This window comes from Lygodium microphyllum, chromosome 7 (assembly GCF_053477565.2).
Source record: "Lygodium microphyllum isolate KBCC chromosome 7, Lygodium_microphyllum_v1.1.10, whole genome shotgun sequence".
Lineage (NCBI taxonomy): Eukaryota > Viridiplantae > Streptophyta > Polypodiopsida > Schizaeales > Lygodiaceae > Lygodium > Lygodium microphyllum.
Genome location: NC_141141.1, coordinates 18107369 through 18126678, shown reverse-complemented (window position 1 = coordinate 18126678; position 19310 = coordinate 18107369). Strand labels below are relative to the sequence as shown.

The 19310-nt window shown below is 40.4% G+C and overlaps 1 protein-coding gene across 1 annotated transcript; it reads left to right on the top strand.

Annotated features, from left to right (window-relative positions):
- The first annotated feature begins 9470 nt into the window (after nt 1-9470).
- LOC148033223 (uncharacterized) lies at nt 9471-11927 on the top strand. The gene is made up of 6 exons (XM_087681108.1): nt 9471-10019; nt 10256-10362; nt 10482-10590; nt 10720-10881; nt 11073-11246; nt 11468-11927. Exons 1-6 carry the CDS (start codon nt 9663-9665, stop codon nt 11513-11515), a joined length of 957 nt encoding a protein of 318 aa, XP_087537234.1. The 5' UTR covers nt 9471-9662; the 3' UTR covers nt 11516-11927.
- The last annotated feature ends 7383 nt before the right edge of the window (nt 11928-19310 follow it).

Here is a 19310-nt window from a genome sequence, read left to right as displayed (position 1 = left end):
TGTGCAAGTGGTGATGGAACTGAGAGTTTTGTTGATTACAAGTAAGCCTGAGATATTGTCCCACACTTGAGGACCCATTTCATGAAAGGGGGAGGTGTTGTGCATGACTTAGGGAGACAGGTCTATCACAATGTCTTGCGCTTGATGTGCCCTGAGTGCGTGAACTAGGGAGGGGCTAGGGATTTAATGGTCCCCAGATGCAGTGTTTGTGGCACTCATACATCACAAATGAGAAAATATTGTTTCTCTTCTTTTCTTTTCGTTTTCTTCCTCTCTCCCTTTCCTTCTTTCTTACTTTCTTCTTCTTCTTCTTCTTCTTCTTCTTCTTCTTCTTCTTCTTCTTCTTCTTCTTCTTCTTCTTCTCTCTCTCTCTTTCTTTCTTTTCTCTTTTTAAATATAAATAAATTACAAGGAATGATGCTAAGCTGCATCATGTTCTCTTGCAAGGACAAAGTTGGGGGGAGGTTTAAGCGACCTACTTAGGAAGGATCGGCTTAACATATAGATTTTTAAGTTAACCCTCACCTTCAGAGGTGTAGTGGACAAAAGTGAGTGGTTACACCTTGTGAACCGTCATGTCCTCCAGAGAGGATGTTCATAAAAAAAGCTGGCAATAAGATAGCTCTCATCATGAGCCTAGTCATAGCACAACTATCGTATTTATATAAAAAAAGAGGGGCAGTAGTCGCTCTTCTTCTATTGATGGCTTTTGCTTAAGAAGTATCCTCAAGAGACGTAGATAGTTACAAGTGGTGATAAACACTAGATCTGGACATGAAGAAAATTCCTTGAGGAATTGCACAATGGATGGGTGAAGATCATGCAATCCTCAAGGGTCACGACATTAACATTGTAAATTCGAGGAAAATCATATCTTCCACGCACCTCCGGATCAAATTTTACTCCGTATCTCCTTGGGTAGGGCATGTAGGTCAGATTATCTCTTTCATATGGCAATGTGTTGCAAAAGGCCATCCATGCATCTATATTGCCATCCCATATATTTCTTCTCCACTTTGGCTCCTCCATCACTTTGGCCTCCCAATATTTGGCGGATTCCCTCTACCACAACATTGGTTGCCTTGCCCTTTCCTCTAGCCACCTTTTTTCCAGCCGCATTGAAAGCTTGATCACCTCCTCCACCACCCTTGGTCACAGCACTCGATCAAGTGATCAGGGGTAGAAGAAGGTGAACTTGAATGGGTTGTAGTGGCTTTCATACTGCTCCTACAGGGACAATTCTCGTGCATAGTTGACTGGTAAGCATTCTTCACATTGAGGGGTAGGGGCTTTAGGCACTGGTTGAGGCTTAGCACTAAGCTTCTTCTATGACATCTCTACCAGTAATGGGGTCTTCGTCATGCACTTTTTCTTGTGATTCAAGTTGTGGAGGTGGGCTTGGCACATTAGGTTGCTCTTTCTCATCATTCTGCTACTCAAAATCAGGACCTTCTTCCAATTTGGCTCAACAAGCTCCTAAGTGGGGGGCTGTGCCTATTGCTCTTGTTCCCCAAAATCGAGCAGGTCAAGCTCTTTCCTAGACAGTATTGCCTTGATCAGATGTTCCCATTGCTCTTCTATGCTTAAGCTAGTGCTAGATCTAGGTGTCGCATCTTAACACTCTCCTTGTGCGCTTTAATTTTCTTTTGAGCCCTTCGATTGTCTCTTCTCCTTCATCTTGAGTGACATATAGCACTATGTTCAAGAAAGCCTCTTGTTGTGCCAACATCTCCATCTCTATCGCCTCTGCTTTTCCTTCAGCCATTATGCACTCACTTTCTGATAGCACCAGGTGCTCTACTAAACCTTTGATTTGAGCCTTGTTCCTTTCTGTCCATCCTTCAGCTCTCTCTTTCATTTCTTCAAGGATCTGGTTTTACTCTCGTGAGAAAATAGTTACTATCTACTCTTACTCTTTCCATATCACAAGCATCCTTTCTTTGTCTTGGCCCTAGTGTTCCACTTGCTCCCTTAGGATGCCCTACTCATGGAGGGTTGTGCTGCCTAGAGTTGATTATGCAGCTTTGCCATCTTCTTCATGGCCTCTTCCTCGAGGAAGTTACAATATGTATATCCTCTACATCACGTGCGTTCAAGACCTATTTATAAATATCCTTATCTGTGCATTTTTCCTAAATAAAACATAACCCTTGTCTATTCAATTTGTAAATAACTCCTTTATATTACACCCTTCTGTATGTAAAAAATGTATAAAAATGGTATTTTAAAAATACCTTACTTTGAACCCACGTGATGCACACATATATTCATGAGTAACTTACCTGAGGCCTCTTCATCTTTTTACGTCCTTGTGATATGAAGCTCTTGTCTCAACTCTTCTCTTTGCCTCTTCAACTCCTTGTTTTCTAACTCCAAATATTTGTTTTTGTTGGAGTTTAAGGCACATAGTTGCTCTAAAGCCATGTGGCTTTCCCTTTCTTTTTCGTACAAGTCCTTTAGATTTTCTTCACCCTGTCTTGCCTTTAAGGTCTCTTTCAGTGCCGTCACTTCCTCGATGTATACCATCATTTGCCTTGTTTTTTCCAATCATCGGAAGGCTACAAAAGCCTCCTTTTCTACTTCTAGCTCAGCATGCGCAACTTTTCTCTCCTCATTCATTCTCTCACACATGCTTTGGAGCTCTTTCACTAGTTCGTCATACACTTCTGTGTTACCCACTATTGGGCAATACCGAAGTGGTGGATACCTCAATGCATGGCATATTCGACCTTGGTGGGATTTCGCATTGGCTACTACTGGTCTCTTGGCTCCTACCATTGGAGCCGCTTCTGATGCTGTTGGTGCCAGCTCATACACTTTGCCTAGTAGGTATTGCACCCATGCCATTGCTACTTTTGACCACTACCTTTGTGGCTCCTTATATTGGGGTGGTTGTGGTAGCTATGACTATTGGTATTGCATGTATGGGGACCTTTCCCTTACCTTCTACCATTGGTCTTTGTTCAACCTCCTCTGCAGCAACACTTGTGTTAGGCACATCTTCATGTGTCGGGCTTATCATGGCTAGCTCTTGGGATCAAGAGGGTTGTTCCAATGATCTTCTAATGGCAATGGCCACTTACTCCTCCTCCTCTTGTCTTAACCTTTCTTCCTCCTCTTCTTGTCTCTTTTTACATTCCTTTTCAAGCTTCCTTGACTCTTCTTCAACCCTTTGCAAATCTTTGCTTTCTTCATTGGTGGATCTGGTCAACCTGATGGGAATCCTCAACATAATTCTTTGCATGTTCCCCTGGCTGGATGGTGTTGAGCCTTGCTCCCCTTTCTTACTCAATGTTCTCTTGCTTGAGGTTCCTAGTTGTTGAGTTTGGCAATTAGTTTCCCTCTTCTTAGCCGCTTACTCTACTTCTTCTTATTACTGAACTCTGTTAGCTTCTTCTTCCCCAAGGTTCCCTATAGAGAAAGAGACAGGAGGGCTCACTGAAATGGGTGAGTGATGCTCATGGATCGATGATTATTCTAGTGTTTTCTCCCCTTCCTCTTCTCTGTCCATCTCCCCCATGGCCTCTTGCACCATCTTGGCTTGCAATCTGACAGTAGCTCGGGGATGTTTGCTATGTTGATTCCATCATTTGTGTACACTTGTTGCTTATTCATCCCCAACATGCCATACACATCTCTCTTTGGCCTCTTTTCTAGCTTCTCCACCAATGCTAGAGTTTTCTCAACCAACTCCAGGCTAAGCACAACTTCCACACTCTTGGTTACATCTCCTTATTTGTTCATCATTATATCATTGTTTTTCCTGGCATCAAAAGATCTAAGAAATTCTATGCAATTGTTGTGATCTATTTTCTGGCCGACGTCCTCTAAGTACTTGGCTAGATTGCATTGCTTGACAATTTTCCTAGCTGCATCCTCAAGTGCCATGAGTTCTTCCAAGTTGTATATGCTTCGATATCATTCTTGATAGAACACTTGCATCTCCTAGTTAGGTGATATTTGTTGATCCATTCTTCCTCGGAAAATGGTAGCCTTGCCATTTGGATTTCTATCATAACACAATAGCTCACAATGAGTTCTCTTTGAAGGACAATTTTTGCTTTAAAAATGAAGTAGATAGAAAAAACATTATCAATTAGTGAAATGTATAAGTCAAGAAATGTAAAATTTTCATATCACTCAATCTATACATTCCACACAATAACTTTGTGAAGAATTTTTCACTAAATGAAATTTCAATTCATCATTCTTTTTGGAGTTTAATCATATTTTGATTCATATTCACATTTCACCTTACTTCCTCCCCTCTTTGAACAATGAGAATCCTTCCTTGGATTGGAGAATGAAGGGATGAGTGCGTTTGGTATGCTCTTGATAGACTCTAGTGTTCCAAGAACCAATCATAGAAGTTTGGATTATACTCCAATGTAGCCTAGATCACCATGTCTTATGGGTGAATGCCCACATGTGTGATATATAGGTCAAGACATCAGCCAAGAGATCACCTAAGTGCATTCTACTAGCAACATGAAGTTCTTCTGTTAGGATCCTATCTAACTATAGATTCAAAATGACATTATCTTCTAATGGTCTACTTCGTGTCATGGCCAATACTCTAAATGAAGTTGGGGCTACATAAGTGGGGTCATATTCGGAAGTCTTGATGGTGTGTCTTTGCTCTGTATAGGTCATGATTTGACAACCCTCTTGTTCCCATTGGATGTGAAGAGAGTACCATTTTTGTAGGAAATTGGATTCGAATTCAGCTAGCTTTTTCAGCTCATCAAGTTCATTGGGCAACATTGGAACTCTACTTTTCTTGAAGGACATGATTGACCATTGGTTTAAGGTGTTTTCTCAAGAAATTTCAGTGGGGCAATCAACTCTTCTATAATCATGAGCGTTTTTGTAAATATGAATTAAAATTCCTACCAATAACAAGGCAAATAGCATACATCATTTGCTATTTGTTCGTCAAGCATGCCTAGGTCCAAGTATTCATAGCTTTTAGCAAATAGTGTGAAAGTTAAGTCCAATCGTTTGATACAGGTCACTAAGTCATCTCTCGTGTTCATGGCGATATCGGATGCCAATTGGAGAATCGATCGGTGTTGATAAGATGGTTTAAGGCCTATGGGTGGTTGGGGTTTGATGACTCAAGTGCTTAGCTATGGTTGCCTTCATTATGAGTTGGTCATTGGAGTGTTTGTTATTTGTCGCTTGTGATAAAGCTTGTGGTTCAAGGGCCATGTGGCTCTCTATTTTTGTGGTGGGTGGTACATTGGAGGTATTAGGACAAGGCCTATTAGTAGTGGGTCTTTGGACGATAGACCTATTGAGTGTTCATAGATTGAGTATCTTTTTGCTCACTCTAGTTTTTACCTCATGTTGACTGCTGACGGGTATGTGTATGTTAATTGGGAGGTTGTGATGGATGGGCAAGTGTATCGTTCATGGATTTAGGCAACCACACTAGGGTGTTACCATCATAGAAGCCTTGGGCGTGCAATAGGGCTTTTGGCACCCATCACAGTTTGGTCCTTTGCCTATTCGTGTAACACTAGATTTTTCTCTTAAGTTTGGTGTATGGGACACGAGAGCCATGAAATCTTGCAGATGTGCCCTTGGTAGGTTGCAATTTACATTTGGGAACCCACTTGGTTAGTTGGATTGCAGCTTTGGTCAGGGCTTCTAAGTATTGCAAGTATTTCCCACTGGATGTCTATGCGGGCTCACTACCCCCCTCCTTAGGGATGACACTGGGTTTGTGGTGCTATAGGATTTAGCGAAGCCATAGTACCCTTGCTAAAAGCCATTACTATCCTAACATTGCATATGGCAAGGTGGATGCGCTGAGAGTCATAGTCAATGTTGCAGTGAGTCTGTTTCTTGAAAGCGCAACCCAAAAGTGATTCCTTGCCACAATACATTTTTTGTTAGGTAGTACATAGAAGATGATTGGTAAGCTCTCATGTATAGAAACCATTACTTTGCACTTTCCTAGTAGTGGATAGGATTGCCCCCCAAATGGACTAAGCTTGGCATTAGTCACTTGCACTTGGGGCTAACCAATGAGGGCCCAATGAGCATATGTGAGGATGTTGTTATCAGCTCCCTCGTCGATCAACACATCAAAGGTACATGCCTTGTGGGCATGTACCGTTATGCACAAGTAGGCTTGTGCTATTGTTTCTTCGTTCTCCTCCTCTATGCTTGTGATAGTTGCCACTCTAACATTCATGGGTGGTGTTATCATTGGAGGCTCATGTAGTGGATTTGATGGAGGGTAGTACTTCTTGATGGGACTGCCCCATTGAAAAAGCCTATACCCTCTTCTTCTAGGGTTTCAAGCTCCACATTGCCTATTCTACTTATGTTACAGACTTTGAAAGGTCCCAATCCCCTAAACTTTATCTTTTGTTTGTGACCCTTTACAGAGCACAACAACACTAAGTCTCCTTATTCAAAGTTGTGTTATTTGACATGCTTATAAGCCAACTCTTGTGTCATGCCTTCTCATAGATTAGGGTATGTGTTGCAATGAGTCGGGTTTTAGATAGGCATTCTAGTTCTATTATAGGCGATTCGTCCATGCCTTCTTGCCATCTCATATTTCTTGGATTGTTGGAATAAAGAACTCAATTGGTAAGATTGCTTAGGTTTCATAGGTCAGCATGAATGACGTCTTTCCAACGACCGTTTTGTAAGCTATCCTATAAGCCCATAATGCTACCATTAGCTTATTGTCCCAGCCACATAGGAGGTGGAGACCACCTTAGTTAGGATAGTCACTAGGATTTTATTTGTGGCTTCAGCTTGACCATTGACTTGAGGGTAATACGATGAGGATTTTCAATGGATTATCAAGAAGGTGGATAGCAAGTGGGCAATCACTTCATTGATGAAGTGTGTGCCTTGATCACGGACTAATTCTATGGGTCATTCGAACAATGAGATTACTTGCTTCTCCCAAATAAATTTGGCAGTGGTCCTAGCATCATTTTTTCGAGTTACTCGGGCTTCATCCCACTTGGTGAGATAGTATGTAGCTACGATTATGTACCTCGCTTGTAAGTATTGTACTACAGGGCTAATTGGACTGATGAAACCCCCCATTTTTCAAATGGCTTATTTTTCAAATGGTTGGCATGCTATCACTGGGGTCAACTCCATCTTATCCCTACAAATAGGTACTTTGGTTTGTTGGCACTCATCACAGTGCTTCACAAACTTGACTACATATCACAGAATAGTTTAGGTCACCACAATTGAGATTGGATCATCTTAGGTGTTGTAATCTCCCCACTGAAGTATCCTTTAGCAATTCCACCATGAGCTTCTATAAGCACATCATACATCTCATGCTCACAAACACATCTCCTCAACAATCCATTCTGTCCTAATCGATAGACTTGGCCGACAATCAATTGATAGGGTTGAATCCTTAGAATAAGATGTTTTAGTATAGCCTTCTTAACTGGACGTTCAGGTAATCCATATTCTAAGATGTAGACTATGTCATTTTTCCAATAAGATGTAAGGTCTGCTCTAAACAAATCTCCTTCGTTGTAGACATTCTAAACAGATGTGTATTAGGTAGGTCATCTACAATGCCTTGCCCCAGCTGCTTCTCCTGTGGTTACGTGAGACACGTATGGTCAAGCATATAATGTTGTTTTCCCTTGTGTACTACGATAGAGAAGTCAAATTCTAATAGCAGCAGAAGTAATCACGGAGCAATGCGTCCTGTTCTGTGAGTAACCCCTTTGTATGGCACTCTTTTATATGTAAAAAAAGGTTTAAAAGAGATTTAAAAATCCCATTCTTTTAAACCCACATAATACATTTACATTTTTATGAATGACCACCTTGAGATTAGCTTGTGGATAAATAAAGCTAGGTTCTATGCCAAGTACACCACAAACATAGTTCTTTTGGGGATTGTAGTTACTTGAATGAGAAGTCATTAGAGGTTTGTAATGTGGTTAGGGCAAATGGTAATCCTGTTCATATGGAAGAACATAAATGTGATCATTTTTAAGAAGAAGTCTCGATTTTGCTTGCCAAATGTGATTCAGTGCAACAATGAAGGAATAATAGCTTTTAAGGGCCTTAGGAAGAGGGATCAACGTTTAGGGCAGTCCACCATCTTTTAGGAAAGGATAACATTGCTATGTAGCTTGCCCACATAACATGGGATGATGTAAATACTATCCAAATATTATCACAAATTCATAATATTTAAAAAATAATAATGCATGGGCCATTACCATTTATCAGGTAATTGAAATGAAGCAAAATGAAGGTGAACTTTTGCAAAAGTGTCTACCAAGGCCTGGGGTTTCCGATATATTTGCGGGTTCTTTCCTAAATTTCTTTAGTTTGAAGTGCTTCGCGGGATGGAATAGAAAGCCAAAAAGAAAGTTATAGTTTCTCCATTTTTGAACTCAGCACGTGAAAGCCCTCCTGGTATTTTATCTCCTAAAAAAATTACGACACCTGCATGCTGTTGAATATATGCAGTTTTCGGCAAGGAAAAATGTTGTAATTTACGTGAAAGTAATAAGTATGGTTTTATGGATAAGGCCAAAAGTCAAAGGGATTCGACTTTCTAATCCCGGGTGTTTTGAGTTCTGCCTTCTCTCGTTTGTCTTTCTCCAGAAAACCAAAGTTCCATCGCTCAACGCGATCCATAATCAGCCACAAACACACTTGCCACGTCGGCTTTAGTCCCACGTTCGAATCTTCGGATTTGCTTTGCTTCCCGGGCCCCGCCCCTTCTCACAAGCGCTAGTGGCCACATAAAATATTGCCCGCATTTAGTGCACACAAAAATTGTTGTCCAAATTTAAATAAAAAGAAACCCCATCCCATCCAGAGCCTGTTTTTATTACCAGCAGTAAACTATATTATTTCTTGGAAGCTTGCACGCGTGCACATGTTTGAGCCTGGTGCTCTTAGAGTACTTCCATTAGCAGTCCATGGTGTCACATATTGCATCCTCATTGCTCTCTCGTGAGATCACTTGTGCACATTCTTTGCCCAGGAAATTTCCATGGGAACTCCATCACATTGGGTGCTTCCAAGGTAATTTGTCATGGTACAAGGTGAGGAGAAAGTCATATGTGTTGTTAGAATCTTTACTAGGATTGCCTTGTAGGTTCATGCCCGAGTGAGTTTGAAGAGCCTTAATGTGGTATCATGGACTTTCCCCCCCTTGTAGCCCATGTGATGAGGCTTGATATGAGTTGAATTCTTCCGGTCTATGGAGTAATATTTCGACCAAGTGACAAAATTCTATGGACGTGAACACATCCTAGAGGCATTGCCTCATGAGTGAGCGATGACTGGGCATTTTCACTTGAAGGTCGGCTACACGGAGTCGTGCAAAAGAAACCCTCCCCCCCAAACAAAATGCATTGAAAGGTTCTTTTTGGCTGAGTTTTTGAAGTGGGGGATCTTTTGTCAGTTATGCAGTGATTAATGGCTAAAGAGCAAAGGGTCAGGGAGGGTTTTTGTGTAAATTGTGATTACATAGAGTACACTTAAGAGTATAAGTATAAGGATTAAGGAGTCTTAAATGAGAGAGAGAGAGAGAGAGAGAGAGAAGCTAGCCTGATGAGCCTCCATCTGGCTTTACATGCCGGTCCCTTCTGAGGAGGATCAGCAGCAGCAGCAGCAGCAGCAGCAGCAGCATCAACATGCTGGGTTTCTTGGGCCGCTATCTTCGCAGCAGGAGCAGCGCCAGTCTGTCATCATCATCATTATCTTCATCATCGTTGCATGGCCGCTGCTGCTGGAGCGATGGCGGTTGCAGGAGCTTCTCATCCTCTGCTGTCCAGTCTCTCTCTCAACCCCAGCCCCAGCTGCCTCTACCGCGCCACCCTTTCCTCCACCCCACCCCTGGGCTCCCTCCTCTCTTCCGGGCTGCCCCCCACGCTACTGATCTGAGCGACTATGAGGTCTTCCGGCGCTCCCTCTGCGGAGGCCTCGCGTATAAGGCCCTGCTGGTGGATGCTGCAGGCACACTCATTGTCCCTGCCCAGCCTGCTGCTCAGGTTAGCTCCCTACACCTTAATTATCTATGGCTTTTGCCGTCTTCACTATATGCCATCAGGCATTCTTGGAAAGAGGCTTTTTTTTAACAGGATGGCATTGGTTTGTAGATCTTTGAAAGATGGCCACCTAGTAGGATAGGCTAGGCACAGAGAGAGAGAGAGAGAGAGAGAGAGAGAGAGAGAGAGAGAGAGAGAGAGAGAGAGAGAGAGAGAGGTTCAAACGAGAGATCTTTCAGGTATATGCTGAGATTGGGCAGAAGTATGGGGTGCAATTGTCTCAGTCTGAGATCCTGAGAAGGTATCGTTGGGCTTATGGTCAGCCTTGGTCTCGTACTCGCTTAAGGTCTCTCTCTCTCTCTCTCTCTCTCTCTCTCAAGCAACTGTATCTGCAATTCCCTTCTTTCGCGCTTTGTCAAAGGCTGTGCTTAGGTGATCTTCCCTGTTTTCTGTTGCAATTATCAGGTATGAGAATGACGCGAGGCCATTCTGGCAGTTCATAGTTGAGCAAGCAACAAACTGCAAGGATCCGGCTTACCTGGAAGAGCTCTACAACTACTACACAACTGCTCAGGTCTCGCTCTCTCTATGCATGTGTTTGGGGCCGGTGGGTGGGTGGGTGAGGTATATAGTTAATTGTAGCTCAACCTTAGAGTCGTTTCTTCTTGCCGTCACATACATGTTTTTATGGTCTTGGATTCAGGCATGGAGGATCGCCGATCCGAATGCAGGGATTATATTTGAGGCATTAAGGAGTGCAGGTGTAAAGGTGGGAGTGGTGTCCAACTTCGACACAAGGTTGAGGCCCCTCATGAATGCTCTCCGTTGTTATGATTGGTTTGACGCCATGGCCATCTCAGCAGAGGTACAGTTGTTGCATCTCCTTTTCTGGTGTAACCAACTGACCAGAACTATTTTGTCTGTTGATTTCGGACTAAGCAATCAGCCTCAACTAACGCTCCTTCGATTATTATTGACATCATAAGTGAGAAATGAGTTGGGATTTAGGAACCTTGAGAATCTCCTGAAATACCCAGCCATCCCTGTTTCTTACAGGTCGGGGTTGAGAAACCTAACCCTGCGATTTTCTCCGCCGCATGTGACCTCTTGGGAGTGAAGACAGAAGAGGCTGTTCATGTTGGTGATGACCGCAGGAATGATATTTGGGGAGCTAGAGATGCAGGCTGTGATGCATGGTTGTGGGGGGAGAATGTCACTTCTTTTGCTGAGGTAGTTGGTTATTCCTCAATACTCTTAAACAACATTGTCAAAACCGTGTCAAGTATCATAGTTCAATTTATAAAAGCCGTGAGCCATTTTTGAGTATAATTCACCAATCTCTGTCTGTATTGTAAATGGCTCTCTGCAACTATTTCATGCTTGTCTAAAGTCCAAAAATCGATGGGCTGTTTGTGGTGGTAGTACTTACTAATCCTCGTCCTCTCTCATAGGTTGCTGAGAAAATTGGCGTGGAAGTGTTCTTGGGCGAGGGTCGCTAAGAGTACTCTTGAGAAAATCTGTGACGTTAAGCGATCTTTGTAAGATGTGCCTGTACAGCAGGGGTGTGAACCTGAAGAGAAGTCACATTTCATGTGCCTGTCACATTTTATGTTTTGCCTGTAACTCTGGATATCGTCTCAGGAACTTGGGGCATCTCCCTGGGTGGAGGGAACCCTTACCACAGCAAAGCCAGCTATGCTGTCGACTTATGCCAAGTAGCACTTACTGCCTGCAGATCGTGAAGCAGAGCTACATGTACAGAAGAGTAGAATAATGTATATATATATAGGCGAGATCAGTAGTGTAAAGCTGTACAAAACCCCTCCGTACCAAAGGGTTGGTTTTAATGTAATGGGGCTCGGCCCAATAGACGCTGAAATAAGAATATGGGAAAACTTTTGCCACTCTTAAGGAACTACGTAGTATGTACGATCTAGGAAGAAGTGTGCGGTTGTGTGTAGCAGAACATCTGCAGGCAAGAGCGATGAATCATCGGTCGAAAGGGGGATATTCATCTGGGAAGTTGCTGAAACGCACTGGGCACAAAGAACAGCAACATCTGGGCTCCCTCCGTCTCGACCATCGTTTCTTCGACAGCAGAAAATCGGAATTCCTCGGTTGCCAATTTCAATGGTTATCTGGTTTCTGGTTTGGGCCGGGAAGATCCTTCTGCCGATTTTATTTATTTATTTATTTATTTAGGCCCCTGCGGACATGCGTGGCTGTCTCCCAAAGTCGGCTTTATTTTTTTCAGAAAACACCACAAGATCGGGGGTTCCAACTTCCTAGAGCTAGGAAAGTAAGTGCACTGAAAACCCTCTTAAAATTTTATTCGAGCAAGAGCGGAAAATCCCATCTATCCTCAATATAATATTTTAGCGAGGGGTGTCCTTGCACGGAAAATAATAATATGTTTCCTTTCAGTCGGATATTTTTTTGATTACGCTGTTCCCATTCTTTTGGTTAAGGCCCTTTCTTTGGTCATAATAAAAACTTCTTTGTTTGCACTTCCATAGCAGTTCTCCAAAAAGTGTAGACGTGAACTTGGTCACATTATCCTTATTAATGTTTTTAAGGATGATTGGTTATGTTGCCTTCTATCCATGATTCGTTGTTTAGAGGCTAGCTATCTTCTATTGAGCTTGAATTTGTCCCCCTCTCAATCCAATAGCCATGAGCTCCATAATGTTATCGTCTCACATATCCACCCAAATTTATGCCCTTCACAGCCACTTGTTTCACCAATTGCAAGGTTTCTTTAGTTAGATGTATTGGCAGGCTGAAAGCTTGTCTAAAGGCGGCCCCCCTATCTTAATGTAGGGGAAATGTTACCTTTACTTTCTTGGGCTCTAACCCATGTGATTGCCATTCACACCATTCACACTAACATAGGGCCTTAACAAGCCTAGGACTGCGGAACCTATTTTCGATCTTGCATTAATAACATCTTGCCACTTTTGGCCCTTTTAGATTGCACCTTTTTATCTCCACTTTGGCTAGTGAGGCCTCAATCATGATTGCCCCTAGCTCGTTTCCATTTGCTTAGTAATGAAGCATAGGAGCATCTCAACTTCTTACTTCTTTGTGGGATGTACGTGCCACCTTTAACTTTGGGTGTTGTGACCACTAGCGATGATCTCTATCCTCTTTAGCTAGTTTGTTGATTCCAAAGTAAGGACTCTCTCTCTCTCTCTCTCTCTCTCTCTCTCTCTCTCTCTCTCTCTCTCTCTCTCTCTCTCTCTCTCTCTCTTTATGGGCCAAACATAGTTGCACTAAAGGTAAGAAGCATTGTTAGGAAACATTAATGTAGATGTATCGTTTCCAACAACTTATTTGGTCATTCACACCTTATTTGGTCATTTAGTGTGTAATCAACCATTGACGTCTTTGCTTTAGTGTTGTGCCCACACTTAATGGGAAACTAGGATAGTGAAAGACACACCTAGGGCTTGGGGCATATGTGCTTGAAACACAATTTCTCTCGCCATTAATAGGTTCCTAGTTTAGAGGAATCATTTTTATCTTTGCACAATTGTTATCAAGCTCTAGAGCTTAGAGAATTGTTGACGCATCCTTATTAGGGCCTTTACAAAGATTGCTTGTTTGATGCCACTATGATGTAAAACTTTTCATGCTTTTGTTCTACATTCAATTTTCATATTCTCCTTAGACTTGCGAGTTCATAATCGATTGGACTACAATTGCATTCAATTCCAAAAATGTAAAGCAAACTCTTCATTGATGTCAATTTTTTTATTACACCTTTGTTGACTTGGGAAAGGCCATATAGGTTTAGACTTGATGGGGGTGATATCATATACATGATAGATTGGTGCTAAGATAAGTGATGTTTATTTGGAAGTGTAACATCCCCCATTATGGAATAGGTTTTCAATCTATGATGCACAATTCTCACCATTATCATAGTAAAAAATATGCTACCAAAAGTTGATATGGTTCTATCGACAAACCTTTGATTGTTCCTTGTTGGACCTTCTTGGTCAGATTTTTAATGGGTGGTTTTGCTGTCAACCCATAGAGAAATAGACAATAGGGCATTCTTGCTTGATTGGCCTTTATGAGTGTGGCTTTGAATACACGCCATTCATATACAATTCAATTGTTGCAATTGAAAATAAGCCATTTGTCATCTCGAGGAATTTATAAAATTGAAACTAGTTCTTCTTGCATGGCTTCTAAAGTGCTAGGTTACTTTGTTGTAAGGTTATGGTCAAGATGGCATCCTAAAATCTACTTGCATGAAACCATGTTGATGTGGGTGTGTAAGTAGGAATTTAAGCTTGAATACCATTGCTTTGGTTGATACCTTATATGCTCTATTGAACACAATTAAATGTGTGGAGATGGTCCTTTCTTCCTCCTCTCCACCACATTGCAATTCTTCCTTTGTAAATCAACACTTTAGCAATACAATTTCTTTCCTGCTCACAAATGGCTTCTCAACCTTTAGAAATCATGCCGACTTTTGACTTTAATCTACAGGTGTTTATGGGGGATTGCCCACAACGGTTGATAAAGTGGTATAAAGATGCTCATAAATGATGTATTCTCCTTCATGACATTTCTTGTCCTATCCTTAAGCATCATGATGCTCCTCTCTAATGTGACACACCAGGAGTGCATAGAATACTTTTCCCCACTTTGCGTTCGTCACCCACGGTTTCGTGATCTTTCGCAGTCAAACCACCACCTTTGCTTGTAAGAAGGCACTTTGCTAGAAAAGAGAATAGAAAGCAAGATAGCTTTGAGAATGAAAGAGTACTTGTATTATGTTGGCGCAAGGCCCGGGTGGATGGAGGAACACCTTACTCTCGCTCTTCAAAGAGTTGAAGTTAGTTGGAGTTGCTTCCCTTGAGAGCCACTTTCCTTTCAATTGCATCTTCACTCCTTCAATTTTACATCTCTATTTACTTTCACTGAATTTAGTGAAAGACTTGACTCCTTTAAGGTGCTAATGCAAACCACATCATCAGGATTATTAGCAAATAGCCAAAAGAGAGCTAATGATGCAAAACCACATCATTAGGATTATTAGCAATAGCCAAAAGAAAATTGTCTCAACATCTTTGATTGCTATGTTGCAAGATGCTTCTCTCAACTTTTGCATTTGCCATGGCCTATTGTTCCTTTTATATTGCTCCCATGTAGGTGATTCAACTTTCAACTATGTTTCCTTTGCCATTTCTAGCTAGTCCAAATATTTTTTAGGCTAATCTCAAATTCGTCATCTCCAAGAAAAGAAGTATTTAACTTGGCAAGGGGATCAACCCGTCTTGTGCTTGTCTGTTTCCAACCTCAAGGTACATAAGTTAGGCATGTGATTTTACAATGTGACATAACAACATAATCCTCCTATCACCCCGCCAGCCCTTGTGATTAGTGTATATCCTATCCAATCTTGCTACACATTGAGTTTTCTCCACGTGTTGATTGTGCCAAGTGAAAGGCAACCTATTATTGCCATTGAACACAACAATATATATAAACTATTTGGATCTTTGAAAATCTTCCTCTCTCTCTCTCTCTCTCTCTCTCTCTCTCATATATTGCCCTTACCATGAGTGGTCCCCCATCCGAAGTGTCATGTTTGAGCCTCTAAGTAGCAACAAATTGTTGTCTCCCACAATTCTACCAAAGTCCTCCCATAGGAGTATCCTCTTTGCTAAACAATTTAGACCATACACTAAAACAAGCATCATCCTTTCTTTATGGCCCATGAGATTTTTTGCCATTGTGTTTTTGTCACCTTTCACACAAATTTCTTTCGCCCTAAAAGTCTCCTTGACGACTAGTAGTGGTCTCCATGTTCCTTGCCTATAATAGTCATCAAATATTTTATATCCATTGAAGACTAACTTTTGTGTTCACTTCCACCCAAGCTTTACTTCCTATAAAGCCACTATATTTGGCTTATTCTTTTAGGTTGGATTAATTTGATCCTTTCTCATATGTAATTGATGCCCGTCTTTCTTGTCATCCCTAATAGTTGACGCCCTAATCTTGGTTTCTATCTTTATCACCCTCCACCCATCCTCTCCTCCTTGATATGCCAACTTGCATACCTATGCTTTGTTTCTTTTTTTGTTTGGCCGATAAGACCCTTACATGTTGGTGAGCCCTTTATTCTCTTCATCTAGCCTCCAAGCAGATGATCACTTGCATGATGTTGATTATCCTTTCCCTCCTTCTTAGGGAAACCTTTTGCAAAGTGTCCTCTCCCTACATAGAAAGAAAGTATTGGGGAAGGTAGAAAATCTAACATCCACCACCATTTCAATTCCATTTGCATTGAACCACATCCAACATTACATGTAGGGTCTTCCTTCTATCCCATAAAACGTAGTTTTGTTTTCTTATTACAAGGGTCTCATTCTAAGATGCAACAAATGGCACATAATAGTACCTTACCGAGTGTTTTAGCTAATAGTTGAATCTCCCTGTCTAGCTGGATAGGAAATCCTAGGAAACCCAAACTCCCATGCAATAGCATGTCACGTTCAACCTTCCTTCTTGGCCCATAGAAACTCTCTCAAGTCTTTTTCCATCTCACTCCATATAGTCTTTCCAAAAACAAGTACTCCTGTAATGAAGACTATAGATACAATTAGCATGGAGTTTAGGATCACTAGATTTCCTCTTGGTGAATATGCCTCCACATCTATACGTTTTTTAAGGAACTCCTTGGGCCATTCAAATCTTTGATTCGAAGTATGGCACCCTAAATACTTGAAGACTTGTCCTTTACCAATAAATCATTTTAATCCATAGGAAGATAACAATATGGGAGGGTCATCATGACCAATGTATAGGATCTCATTTTTAGGTCCATTAATCCCAGATATCGAAAGGTTTGCAAAGAGATAAAAGACCTCAACATCTTGTAAATTTGATTGTGGTGAGCTCGAGTTGCCATCCTAAAGAATTGAACTAAAAAGTTATTCCCCCTCTTGGCAACTCAAGACTTATCAAAATTCTGTTTTGGACCAACCATTCCATCTTTTTTAGTAGTGGGTCCATGATGATAGCAAACAATAGGGGGGCGATAGGGCATCCAATAAGGGAGATTTGAGGTCTCGAAAATGCCTTGTAAGCGATCCTAGAGAGAGAAAATATTTTAGGAAATAAAATTTTAAAGATTTTTTAAAACTTTTATATTTTGGTAAGTAAATATAAAAAAAATTGTTAATAAGTCATTATCGTGATATTCTCGTAGTCATATCAAACCTAGAAATCTAGGCCACCATAGAGGTGGCAAATATTGTCATAATGAAGATCTTACTCATCCTCATTAAAGTGAAAACTAATATTCAATTTGAATTTTTTTCAACGTTTGATTACTTCCCTCCATTCTCACTCTCTTTTTTCTTTTCTATCCTTACTAGTTTCTTCTTCGTTTTCCTTCTTGTTTCTAATTCACATACTTTTTTAATCCAATCTTCTAATCACATCCTTAGTTATAGATAAGTCATCTAATGATATTTGTAGCTCTAGTAAAAGGTCTCTCTATCATCTTTGTATTGAGTGGGATAGTGAGCATGAACCAATAAGGAAGAGAACAAAACCCATTACTATTACAGAGTCTACGAAACATATATTCAAGTTTGAAGAAAATAAGAATCTTGATCTTTGGTTAGATGACAAGCTGTATCCCAAAGATCCTAGCAAAAATAGCACTTCACCTTTCCATAATAGCTCTTCATTCTTGAGGTTCATTGGTGATGGTTAAAATGGATTTCTATGCTATACACTTAACTTGGTTGTAAAAGAGGATGTCCTCAAATTGAAGAACCATCTTTTATTAAAACATAACGACGAGTTACTGCAGAAGTTAGAAGGCTATCAACAAAGGATTCATTTGTTGGAGAAACACATCAAATCTTATCAACAAAAGCAAACTATTTTAGGACTTTGAAATCGACAAGAGGCTCTTAGAAATATTGCGAGTCTCAGACAAGGTGGAGGTGGTTGTAGTAAAAGAATCCAAGTAGCAAGGTACATTTTTTTTCACTTTAAAAATATGAAATATGAATTTATTTATAATTAATTGTATTGATTTGTGATTTTCAATCGAATGCAAGTGAAATAGATTCTTTGAAAGCATCTTAGTTTATTTATCATCTTCTTCCTTCAGTAGTTTCAAAAGATATTTTGGAGAAGAAATTTAAAAAGGCAAAGAAACAATGCTTGGAGTCATTTATAAAGGATCTCTCTTTGGATACAGAGTTAGTGTAGAAGGCACTAGATAATATTGGTATTAGTCGAGATGCTTATATACAATGTTTCCAGCTTTTACAGTCAAATATGAAGGAAAGATAAGTACATAATTGCATACTTTCAAGGCCATCTGTGATTATAACTATTAGACAGAGAGTGAATAACAAAGTAATGGAGATTCTGGGTGAGCCTTTCCATATCAAGGCTAGCTTCAAGGATAAGAAAAAGAGAGTTGTATTCAATGAATTTAACAATATTTCTCTTAACTTGCCATTATCATGGAAGTTGAAGCCATTATCAGCTAGAACAGATCTTCAAAATATTTTTATATAGGATTTTCATGGAAGTTGAAGCCATTATCAGCTAGAACAGATGCTATAACAAAGATTAAAGAAGTCTTATTTGCAATTGGTTTGCATGGTGATAATGTTGTTATTGAACCATATCTTCAAAAGTCTAAGGATGGCAATTGTGTTCCCAAAAAGCCATCTATTGGTGGAGTGAAGGCTAGAAGGTTCCTAGACTTTCATGGGAGACTTGGTAAGATAAACTCTATGAATGGTGGCTCAACTATTAGATACAATCAATGGAAGTGCCTACATAATGCAGTTAAGGATCATGCTGATAATGGATAAGCTCAGAATAGAAAAGCCAATGTTTGGGAAACACTAGACAAAGTATTCTTTTATTGTGATAAATCAGAGTGGAATGATGATGATCTCAAAGACTTCAAAAACCAATTGAACCTTTTTAAAAAGGCAATGATAGAAGCTTGGGGTAATCAACACTTCACTCACTATATGGTAAGAAGTTTTCGTATGTATGTCTCTTTATTGTTTGAATCATATAGGATTTTTAATTGAATTTTTTAATTTGTTAACTATGCAGCATATTTTATACAACCATGCTCCATATTTTATCAAGAAATATGGATTCTATCTATTTGGTCAACCTAAGGTATGAAAATATCACATTATCAAGCAAGAATAAAATACTTTAAATACACAAGACATGGAGGTGGAAGATACGAAGAAAACAGTTTATTAGAGGTCTTTCAAT